General features: G+C 50.9%; 1 protein-coding gene across 1 annotated transcript in view; it reads left to right on the forward strand.

The window, feature by feature from the left end:
* ATG2B (autophagy related 2B) overlaps positions 1–12,355 on the forward strand; it is an 88,143-nt gene that overhangs the window by 20,884 nt on the left and 54,904 nt on the right. Inside the window, exons 12-17 of the mRNA XM_069735510.1 lie at positions 1,014–1,275; positions 1,415–1,565; positions 3,255–3,347; positions 4,810–4,998; positions 5,180–5,453; positions 5,546–5,657. Of these exons, the coding sequence (XP_069591611.1) occupies positions 1,014–1,275; positions 1,415–1,565; positions 3,255–3,347; positions 4,810–4,998; positions 5,180–5,453; positions 5,546–5,657 (1,081 nt within the window). The remainder of the gene's footprint in view (positions 1–1,013; positions 1,276–1,414; positions 1,566–3,254; positions 3,348–4,809; positions 4,999–5,179; positions 5,454–5,545; positions 5,658–12,355) is intronic.

Genomic DNA, 12,355 nt, shown 5'->3' on the forward strand with positions numbered 1-12,355 from the left:
TCTCCTTCCACCCCCTATTATACATTATGGAGTACCATAGTGAGCAAAGTGGGCATAAGGATAAACAGAAAGATCATGCTGAGCTTTCTAACAAGTCTTTTACACCCCTACCTGAGCTGGATTCACAGTTACACTGCTCAGTAGTGCTGTAAAATGTCATTTGTGCTGCTGCTTCTCTGTGTGCTAAAAAAAGGGAATGAAGTGGGAGTCCCTCTTTTTGGGAGACCTCGTTAGACCTAGTCTTTTCCCACTCGGCTCATAGTCAAATACAAATTAGATATGGAGTCTGCATAGGGAGAAAGTGGTGGAGATGCAGAATACAAGTTATATCATGGTATATAGTAGTTCCTCCTGTGCCCAAATGGGACCGGTTATTCTGAAAAATTGTATGGAAGTATAGTTCCCCTTTAAACACATGCATTTTTGCAATAGTTTAATTAAAAATGTTGTCTCTTTTCGGAGGCCTAATGAGTGATCAGTGGGGGTCTTGGGACATGGACCACCGCCTATCTGCAACCAATTCAATTCCCTTCCAAATGTGAAAAAAAGAGATTGATCGAGGTTGCTGATATAAAGTAAATATCTAACAACAAGTTTTTTTAGAATTCCCAAGTAATAGTTATTCTCTGTCCATAGGGTAGGGGATAAATTACTGATCTCTTGGAGATCGAGGCACCGAGACCCCAGAAATGTGTCTCAGCAGGGTATATGGATAGAGAATAAGTAGTTTTTTTTTTTTTTGTTTTTTTTTGAGGGGTGGAGGAGGAACGCTTCCAAAGCTGAACATGTGTCTGTTAAAGGACCTTACTAGGTAATGAAGTCCTGTGATCACAGCAGCATCAGCACTGATTCATGTATGTGCTGGGAGGTAGAAGTCACAATATAAGGAAATGGAGGAGAGCACAGCATAAGGAGTTAACTGCCTCCTATGATAGCAAGGAGACCTCCTAACCCAGAGTACAGTATCCTGGATATGTTTTCTTGGCTGTCCATATAATATATTTGTATTGCAGCACTGCCCAATCGATCGGTCTCGGTGGACGACTCCCGGCCTGAGCTGGTGTTCAGACTTGCTTTGGGCTCGTTGTCTTTCTCTGTCCTGCACATCGACCCTCTGCCTCCGACGGCGAGCACGTCCAGCCCCAATCCGCTCACCCCTCTGTCTCTGAGCTTCTTCACCCGCATTGAGACGTTGGATCCGCAGACCTTTGCACAAAACGACTTTAGCCTTTTCCGGAGTGTTTTTGCAGAAGCGTGCAGGCACGACCACCTCAGGTATGAAGTGTACCGGGAGGAGCGAGCACTCTCATTCAGTGCCGCTCTCATATTCTGACCGGCTCACGTAGAATATGGAAAAGGTTTGTTTGTATCCTATAATGTCAGACTTTCCTAATTTGCACGTTTTTCTTACCAGGTTCATTGGGACACAAATAAAGATCTCCCACGAGCAGCGGCAGCGGTCCGGCTCTCGCTGTTACAGCACGGACGTGCGCATCGGTCAGACGGAGCTCCTGGAGTGTCTCTTCCCCAGTGATTCGCAGTCCGCTCCTCCTCAGTACACAGAGGTAAAGACTCCTTATAGCAGTGCCATATTACACTTGTGTAGCATCCTCGCCTACGGGGAGGAATACTACTCCTATTATGCATCTATGGTCATATAACACGGACGATGATTGCATCAGCATGCACGGACTGGCCGGCGGCTCCCCTGACCCGAGCAAGACGCTGCATGACCATGCATATGTTGCCCTCGGGTGAGGAGAGCCGCCGGCCGGTCCGTGCATGCTGATGCAATCATCGTCCATGTTATACGGCCGTCTATAACGGAGGGTCTAAAAACATTGATTCTTAGTTGTCCACTTTGGGTGATGGTGTATTTTTTTTTTTTTTTTTTTTTTTTTTTGCTTTATTGCATGGAGTTGGGGACAAAATCATTTTTGCATTTGGGTTTCATTAAAAATTTTGCTTTGCTTGGTTTTTACAGTCTTATCTATTTTTTTGTTTTCCTCCTACACATTCAATTTTGTATGTGGCCTGAGTTCAAAAATCCGAGCTGAGAGAAGCAAGGAAAAAGAGAGAAGAGTTGCACGCTCTCCCATTAAACGGTCAGAACGAGCTCACTGATGGATCCTCAGAGAACTCACTCTGCAGCCAGCATTAAACAGTGCAACATAAAGACTATTGAAGGCAATTGGGGCAACATTTTGGATGAAACCCAACTACAAAAAATGATTTTTCAGCCAAAATACGTTAATGTGAAAAAAACAAAAAAAATTTACCCCACTGCTGCATTTCACAGTAAACCTAATTTAAAAAAAAAAAAACAAACGTCTGGGGATCATGCATCTTGGGTGGTTAGTCTGATGGAGGTCCCATTCTGGCTTCTTCCCGGCCCACTTCCCCATATGTGTGCTTGGGTAGGTGCTTCACCCTAGAAACTCCGCCAGACAGACTGAGATTCATTCTCCTCGTGGTTCGGGCAGCATGAGTCTTATCTCTGGTTCCCTTCATCTTCGCTTTTTGGGAAATCAACATACAGCTATCCGACTGCTGGGAAAACTACAACTCCCATCATGTCTTGCCATTCAGTTTAGATGCATGTATGGCCCTCATAAAGAATGTCATAAAGATGCGCCAATATCGTTACTTTTACATTCACCGCACCTCCCCTCCCCCCCCCCTGCAAAAAAAAAAAAATGCTACCAATGATAATTGCCTCACAATGAACGCCCTAAAAATGAATCCCAAAAAACCATGGCAGCATATTATGGGCTTATAGACCCCGGGAGCTCAGATACACCATACAAGCACATAACAACGGCCTTTCTGCATCTAAATGTAAGTCATGGGCCTTTCTATTCACGGACAGCAAGCGGAGATCTAGGAAACACAAATCTATTAGGGTTCCAGTAGTTTTTATTCTGATCACTTGCACAGCTCCATATCTCCCCAGTATCGGGTAGGAACAGCTGCTAGAATTCACTTTTATTCAGCTCTCAATGTATTTGTTTATTGGCTTTTTTTTTTTTTGTATGTTCTCCCCGTGTTTGCGTGGGTTTCCTCCGGGCACTCCGGTTTCCTCCCACATTCCAAAGACATACTGATAGGGATTTTAGATTGTGAGCCCCATCGGGGACAGCGATGATAATGTGTGCAAACTGTAAAGCGCTGTGGAATAGGTTAGCGCTATATAAAAATAAAGAGGATGATTATTTTATTTTTATTTATTTATTTTTGCCTTTGTTTTTTTACAGCTGCTAAAATTTACCCCAAATTCAGATCCGGACCATCGGTCGTCACCATGTGTCCACTTGCGCTACAAGCATTCTGAGAACCGGGGGGCACAGGTGAGGGTGATGCTTGGTTTTTGGTGGATTCTCACAGGTTGTCCAAAACCTCATGGATAATGGAAAACCTCTACATACGGCATCTTTGCTTCTGAGCTATCGGGGGCTTCACCCATTATGACCAGAGCACTATCATATTAATTATACTCTATTTGGAGAGCAATATGTTCCCCCTCATCTGCCTTTAGGAGCTTTTCTCACCTCCCATCCTGCATCCATACATTTGTGGGGTCAGACACTGATGCTGGGTGGTCCGGGCTCATAATCTCTGGGGCTGAAGTCCAAGCGCTGTGCAACCGCTCATGTCCTCACCCTCCAGGTCTGTATGGACCTCGTGCTCTGGGCACAGTCATGGGGAACAGAAAAGGGCGAACCCCAAACTGTTCCCACAAAGCTGGAAGTGACAATTGTCCAGTGTCATGTGCTGAAGAATAATATTTCCCTTCACTGGGACTAAGAGGCCGAGGCCGCCCCCTGATAACAGCCCATAGCATTATCCTCCTCCACCATCTGTACAATGCAGTCAGGGGGTGACGTCCTCCTGGAATCACCAAACCCAGCCTCCTCCATCACCGAATCGTCACTGAACAGAACATGTCTCCTCCAGAGTCCAGTGGTGGCTTCTTTACACCATTCCATCCGACGCTCGGCATTGTGCTTGGTGATGTAAGGCCTCTTTCACACTTCCGTTTTTTGGCATCTGTCGCAATCCGTTGTTTTGGGCAAAAAACGGATCCCGCAAATGTGCCCGCAGGATGCGTTTTTTGCCCATTGACTTGTATTAGCGACGGATGGCCATACGTCGCATCCGTTGTGCGACAAATCCGTCGTGTTCTGACCGTCGGCACAAAAAAAGTTCAATGTAACGTTTTTTTTTGTCCGTCGCGTCTGCCATTTTCGACCGCTCATGCGTGGTCGAAACTTCGCCCCCCTCCTCCCCGGACTGCAGAATGGGCAGCGGATGCGTCGAAAAACTGCATCCGCTGCCCACGTCGTGCAAATCTTTCACAACGTCCGTCGGTACGTCGGCCCGACGCATTGCGACGGACCCGTACCGATGGCAGTGTGAAAGTAGCCTAAGGCTGCTCGGCCATGAAGCTCCCGGTGGGGGCGCAGTGTTTGTGCTGATACCAGAGGAGATCTGGACTCTGCAGTTATGGGGTGGATAGAGCGTTGACTTTTCTGCCATCTGCTCTTCAGCACTCAGCCCCCCGCTTTGTAATGTGACAGGGTCTCCACATCTTAGCTGAGCTGCTGCGGTTCCTTCCACTTCTCAATAATATCAGTCCCAGGTGGTGTTAACATAGGGATGAGAATATCCAGGCACAATCCAGGTGTTCATCCCTCTCCTCGGTGTAGCTGAGCTCCTTTGGACCCTGCCTGCAGTTTCTCGCTCTGTGGTTAGGTTTGCATTGTGTGAGTATAAGGCCCGGTCTGCAGTAACGCCTTGTCTTTTCTATAGGGCAGCTCTGGGCGGCTGAGTTCCCTCCCGCAGAGGTCAGAGCTGCTCATCCACCTGTCGGCCGCCTCCTGTGAGCTCGATATCACCATTGTAGATAGACTGAATTCACTGCTGCAGGCGCAGAAGTTGGGAACCGTAGAAATGATGACGTCTCATCTCTTCACGTCTTACAACAAGCACATTAGTCTGGTGAGTGTGTATATACGTAGCCACGCAAGGAAGAAGACCACAGGTTGTGGATCAGAAGAAAAAAAAAATGCAAAACCACAACGGCAAGTGGTTAACTAATACTGTAGGGTCATGTGGTCCATACTTTATTAATATGCCGTCTTGTACAATTTTATTTTTAACATTTTTTTTTTTCTTCCAGCACAAAGATTTTCCAGAGGTTCTTCTGGATGACTCCCGATCTCCAGCAAACACAAGGACCTCCGTGCTGGTCTCCGCACCATCGCTCCATCTCGCCGTGCGCTTCCCAATTCCGGACCTCAGATCAGACCAGGAGCGCGGTCCTTGGTTCAAGAAATCCCTCCAAAAAGAAGTCTTGCATTTAAACTTTTCAGATGCGGAGTTTAAGACTGAGGTCCTTGGCGGCTGCTCCCCAGAACAGTTAAAGCTGGAGTTCACATTCAAGGAGTTAGCTGGTGAGCGGCCGCAGTAGAGAATCCAGTGCGCAGCAACCGGTCTACTGGTACTAATAAGAGTCTATCCCTGCTTCACTCTGTGTCTTCTCCAGGGGCCTTCCAGGAGGAGAGCGACGGCCCACAGACCCTGTTCATAAGGGTGGTGAAGAAGAGCGATGAGGTTGATGGAGACATGACCACATCAGACAACTTTGACTGGCCGAGGTCCGTCCTCATTATGTGTTGTAATCGGAAAAATACAGATGTTGCATTACTTATCCTGTATTATACTCCAGAGCTACATTCACTATTCTGCTGGTGCAGTCACAGTGTACATACATTACTGATCCTGTACTGATCCTGAGTTACATCCTGTATTATACTCTAGAGCTGCACTCACTATTCTGCTGGTGCAGTCACTGTGTACTGTACATATATTACATTACTGATCCTGAGTTACATACTGTATTATACTCTAGAGCTGCATTCACTATTCTCCAGGTGCAGTCACAGTGTACATACATTACTGATCCTGTACTGATCCTGAGTTACATCCTGTATTATACTCTAGAGCTGCACTCACTATTCTGCTGGTGCAGTCACTGTGTACATACATTACATTACTGATCCTGAGTTACATACTGTATTATACTCTAGAGCTGCACTCACTATTCTGCAGGTGCAGTCACTGTGTACATACATTACATTACTGATCCTGAGTTACATCCTGCATTATACCCCAGAGCTGCACTCACTATACTGCGGGTGTCACTGTGTACATACATTACTGATCCTGAGTTACATCCTGTATTATACCCCAGAGCTGCGCTCACTATTCTGCTGGTACAGTTACTGTGTACATTACATTACTGATCCTATACTAATCCTGAGTTGCATCCTATATTATACTCCAGAGCTGCACTCACTATTCTGCTGGAGCAGTCACTGTGTACATACATTACTGATCCTGAGTTACATCCTGCATTATACCCCAGAGCTGCACTCACTATACTGCGGGTGTTACTGTGTACATACATTACTTTACTGATCCTGAGTTACATCCGGTATTATACTCCAGAGCTGCACTCACTATTCTGCTGGTGCAGTCACTGTGTACATACATTACATTACTGATCCTGAGTTACATCCTGTATTATACCCCAGAGCTGCGCTCACTATTGTGCTGGTACAGTTACTGTGTACATTGCATTACTGATCCTGAGTTGCATCCTATATTCTACTCCAGAGCTGCACTCGCCATTCTGCTGGAGCAGTTGCTGTGTACGTTTTTCCTGCACTGATCCTGTGACATGTTAGCGATGTACAGGTTTGCAGCCTACTTAGTTTCTATTCACTGTCAGCATGCAGTGCTCTTGATAACGGTGAGGAATAGAGATGGGCGGACACCTAGATCTTCGGGTTTGGCAAGTGGGGTTCATATTTGTCCAGTTCATGTCATGTATTGTCCGACAGATTAGTAATGAAGAGGCATCTATAAGACATCTTTCCATTACTAATCCTATAGTTATATGGTAAATAAAGACTCCGCCAGAATAAAGTCCTTTATTAGTAATAAAACAAAACACAGTTTTCCTTTATTTAAAAATAACAAGCACCGTTATACTCACGTAAGGCTGGGTTCACATTGCGTTAATGGCAATGCGCTGACGGCATCCGTTACATGGCGGCAATAACGCTATGTAACGGATCCGTTAGCGATGCGCTACATAATGGCAGTTAATGGGTGCGCTAACGCATGTCTTAATCGGCATGCATTAGCGATGTGCCGTCATTCTGTGACGGACCCTCGGACGCAGTCTGCAGCGTTTTCTTTATCGCCTCTCATTGGGGGACACAGGAACCATGGGTGTATGCTGCTGCCACTAGGAGGCTGACACTATGCAAATAAAAAAGTTAGCTCCTCCTCTGCAGTGTACACCCCACCGACTGGCATTATACTCTTCAGTTTAGCTTAGTGTCAGTAGGAGGTGGACACGGGTCTTTCATTAGACCCTTATCTACCTCAATGTGCGTCGTTTCTTTTCAGGTTTTTCCGGAGGGATACAGGGTGAGCAGTCACACCTGTAGTCCCACAAGCGGACTATGAGTACAGCGTGTACTGCCACCCCGTATCCTCATAGATCCCTCTCCAGGACCAAGATCCTAGCACACAAGCGTGCTTAGAAGTCCGGTCCTGGCTCCGTCCCCCACCCACTCGCCCACCAGAACCTGTCGGTTTGGAGGAGACGAGGACGTCCATCAGCTCCCTGGACGTCTCATACCCTTCCTGTCAGGTTAGTATCGGCGTGGGATGTTTTAGGTGAGTATTTCTCCCATTCCCATCCCACATCTTTTATAGGGGGGGGGGGGGACCTTGTTAGGGGCTCCCAGCCTCCTTTCATACCTGTCATCATCTGCGTCCATACAGGACGCGGCCGGGATTGTTTGTGTCGCGCTGCGACATCCGTAGGTGCGCTTTCTTCTGCACCTCTTCTCCCTATTCTGATACGGGGGCCCTCTGCCTTCTTTCCGGCGCGGGGCCCTTACAGGATGCACAGTTCTTCTGCATGCCTGCACGTTGGGCTGCCATACGTTCCAGGCGCCGCAGGAGGTGCGGCGCACCCCTCTGTGCTGCGGCTCTTCATGGGGCACCATTCTCAGCGCGGCAGCCTTGCAGGCTGTCGCGCCGCTTCTCCCTGCGGCGCTCTACTCTGGCGCCGCAGGAGGTCCTTCTCTGGGCGTCCCTCAGCGGCGCAGCCTGGTAGGCGACCGCGCCGCTAGCTCTCTTAGGGCGCTCCATTCCGGCGCCGCGGCTCCTTTCCTCGGCCGCCGGCCCCTAATTTAGGCCCCGGCTTCGGTCGGGGCCTACTTCCGGTTTTCGGTTCCCTCTCTTCCGGTTCTGCGGGCGGGCTTTTTCCCGCCCGACTTACTGTGCCCTGCCTACCGGCGCCCCTGCGTCTGGCTCCGCCCCCTTCCTCCTGGTACACTTGTCTGGTGTGCACACCACTTTGTACCGGCAGCAGCACCAGCTCTCGCAAGCGCACCCGCACATCTGCTGTGGACACAGCTCTATCTGCGCTGAATACTGCTCCTCAGGGCACTCCATCGACAGTGGGACATCTTCCAGGACCGGGTCCGTGAGTAGCTGCACTGCAGTCTGACACCCCCCTCTGCCCACTGTCCCCTAACCCACTGGCATCTTCAGGGCTCAAAATGTCTACCTCTAAAGGGGGCCGCTCTCGCCCCCCTACTTCTTCTTCATCTACCGCCTTAGTCACGTACTTTGCATGTTCGTCCTGTAACAGCAAACTTCCCTCAGGTCAGTCATCCCCGCTGTGTCAGTCCTGCAGCAACCCGATTATTCCCACCGCCCAGGATCCCCCGGCTGTTCCGCCCGAGAGTGATCCCCCCATCCCAGGCTGGGCCGCCTCTCTGTCACAATCGGTGGCTGATTTAACACGGGTATCTCAAACCCTGGTGTCCGCGCTGGATCGGTTACCCTTGCAAACCCCGGCCATAGCCAGCGGGTCGCAGGAACCGCCACCTGAGCCCTCCTTGATAAGCCACAAAAGGTCCAGACAGGAAGGTCGGTCTGAGTCCTCTTCTCGTTCCATCTCGCCGCTCGGCCCTCCCCAGCGGTTGGTGTCCCACCGATCCTCCTCCCTTGAGTCAGGCGAGGCATTATCTGATGCGCCCTCGGAGGACATTTCGGAGCTGGATCCTAACCAAATTGCCACCATGAGTGAGACAGTCCAGAACCTCTTTGGGGCAATAAACCAAACCTGTGGCATCAAGGATCCCTCTACGGAACCCGCAGATCAGGCGGTTTCGTTTAGACGGGCCAAACCACCTTCTAAATTTTTCGCTCCTCATCCTGAGTTCGAGGAAATCTTGTCCAGAGAGAGAGAGAACCCCACTAGGCGTTTTCAGAGAGGAAAACGCCTGGGTGTGCTATATCCTTTTTCTCCAGACCTTACCGCCAATTGGACGGTCTCTCCCTCGGTGGATCCACCAGTGTCCAGGCTGTCCACCAACACGGTGCTTCCTTTGTCCGGCGGAGCATCTCTGAAGGATTCTAACGATAGAGTTATAGAATCCTTCGCGAAATCTGCTTTTGAAGCGGCTTCAGCGGCGCTATGTCCAGCCTTTGCTTCCACTTGGACTTCAAAATCCATCTCAAAATGGGCCAAGGATCTTCGGCGAGGTATCCTGGACGGGGCGCCTCCCGCGCAATTAGCGGAGCTTGCCAACCAGATTTCCCACGCTGGGGAATACCTGGTTTCCGCCTCCCTGGATGTCGCGTCTTGTGCGGCTCAAGCTTCCAGCAATGCCGTTGCCATCCGTCGGACCGTTTGGCTCAAGGCCTGGCAGGCGGACTTGTCCTCCAAAAAGTCCCTCACTAGTCTGCCCTTCCTGGGCTCTCGTCTCTTTGGTTCCCAGCTGGACCAAATAATTAAGGACGCCACCGGGGGTACAAGCTCTCTTCTCCCCCAGGCTAAGCCTCGTCGCCCTCCTCCTAGACGACAGTTTCGTTCTTTTCGGCCTTTTCGTCGCTTCGCTGCGTCAAACTCCTTTTCCCAGCAGCAACAGAGGCCACAGGCACGTCAAGAGAGGAAGGCGGTGTCCTTTAGGCCCACTCCGTCCTGGCGTCCTCGCTTCCCCCAGGGTAGATCCTCCAGGCCCAGGACTGGAAGATCCACCTCGGCATGACTCTCAGCAAGACTCCAGCCCAACTTCCAGTTTGGGCGGCCGTCTTCTCCTTTTCAGGGACGTCTGGATTTCCGCAGTAGAGGATGCATGGGTCAGGGAAGTTGTATCCTCGGGATACAAGATAGAGTTCGCCTCCCGACCCAGGGATCGTTTCTTCCAATCCCGTCCTCCAAGAGATCCCGCTCTAGTTCCGGGCTTCTTCTCAGCCATCGCTTCTCTGCTCAAATCCGGAGTAATCGTTCCCGTCGCAGAAAAAGAACGCTTCACGGGTTTCTACTCGAATCTTTTTGTGGTACCGAAAAAAGACGGCAAGGTTCGCCCCATTCTGGACCTCAAATTGCTGAACAGGAGAGTTCGCCTGAGACACTTCAGGATGGAATCCCTTCGTTCAGTAATTGCTTCCATGGAGGCTCAGGAATTTCTATGCTCTATAGATATCCAGGACGCCTACCTACATGTCCCGATATTTCCCGGACATCACCGTTTCCTGCGCTTCGCAATGCAACGAGATCATTTTCAGTTCGTCGCCCTGCCGTTCGGTCTCGCAACCGCGCCAAGGGTGTTCACGAAGATCATGGCGGCGCTGATGGCCATCTTGAGAGTCAGAGGCTTGGTCCTTTTTCCATATCTCGACGACATCCTCATCAAGGCTCCGTCCTTTGCTCAGGCCCACGAAAGCCTGTCCATTGTTCTCGATACCTTAGCCCGTTTCGGGTGGCTGGTCAACCGGAAGAAGTCCTGCCTTATTCCTTCTCAGCGCATCATCTTTCTGGGCATGCTTCTCGACACTCGTCAGAGCAGAGTCTTCCTTCCCAAAGACAAGAGATCCTCTCTTTGTCGGGACATACGCTTGCTCCAGGGTCTCCGGCCTCCCTCCCTCCGTTCGGCCATGAAGGTTCTGGGGAAAATGGTAGCTACATTGGAAGCGATTCCCTTCGCCCAATTCCATTCGCGACCCCTTCAGCAAGCCATTCTGTCTCAGTGGGACAGGTCTGTCTTCTCCCTGGATCGGCCGATCAGACTCTCTTCTCGGGTCAAGTGGTCCCTCGACTGGTGGCTGACGTCACCTCTCATTTCCCAGGGCAGGTCCTTCCTTCCAGTTCACTGGCAGGTGGTGACAACGGACGCCAGCCTGATCGGCTGGGGTGCGGTTTTTCGCCACCTGACGGTTCAGGGCCGTTGGTCGTCGCAGGAATCAACTCTGCCAATCAATGTCCTTGAGATTCGGGCCATCTTTCTGTCCCTCCGCCACTGGGAAAGGATCCTCAGGGGCCTTCCAGTCCGGATCCAGACGGACAACGCCACGGCTGTGGCATATGTCAACCATCAGGGGGGGACCCGGAGCTCCTTGGCCCTTGCCGAGGTATCCAAGATCCTCCTTTGGGCAGAGGCAACGGTTCCGGTGATATCCGCGGTGCATATCCCCGGCGTGGACAACTGGGCCGCCGACTTCCTCAGCCGCGAGGGCCTCGCGGCAGGGGAATGGTCCTTGCATCCGGAGGTCTTCCATCGGATTTGTCTTCGATGGGGGACTCCGGATGTGGATCTCACGGCGTTCCGCAGTTCGTCTCCAGGTCCCGCGATCCTCTCGCAGTGGGCGTCGATGCTCTGGCCATTCCTTGGTCACAGTTCGAGCTGCCCTACCTGTTCCCACCCCTTCCATTACTTCCCAAGCTTTTGAAGAAGATCAAAGCGGAAGGGGTGCCGGTCATCCTGATCGCCCCGGATTGGCCCAGGAGAGCTTGGTTCGCGGAGCTCGTCAACCTTCTCGCGGACGCTCCCTGGCGCCTTCCAGACAGGCCCGATCTGCTGTCCCAGGGTCCGATCTGCCACCCGAATTCTCGGTCGCTCAGTTTAACGGTGTGGCTGTTGAGACCGCGGTTCTAAGAGCGTCTGGCCTTTCGGACCGGGTGATTCACACCATGATTCAGGCTCGGAAGCCTTCGTCTTCCAGGATCTACTACCGCACCTGGAAGGCTTACTTCCGTTGGTGCGAGTCCAACCGCGTTCCGCCTATGGTTTTTTCCCTGCCTTCTCTTTTGGCCTTCCTTCAGGCAGGACTGGATTCGGGCCTGGCTCTTAGCTCCCTGAAGGGTCAGGTCTCTGCGCTTTCCATCCTCTTTCAGAAGACCTTGGCCTCTCGGCCACAGGTTAAGACCTTCTTTCAGGGGGTAGCCCACGCCGTCCCGCCGTACAGGGCCCCTGTGGAGGCA

This window comes from Ranitomeya imitator, chromosome 1, assembly GCF_032444005.1.
Source record: "Ranitomeya imitator isolate aRanImi1 chromosome 1, aRanImi1.pri, whole genome shotgun sequence".
Lineage (NCBI taxonomy): Eukaryota > Metazoa > Chordata > Amphibia > Anura > Dendrobatidae > Ranitomeya > Ranitomeya imitator.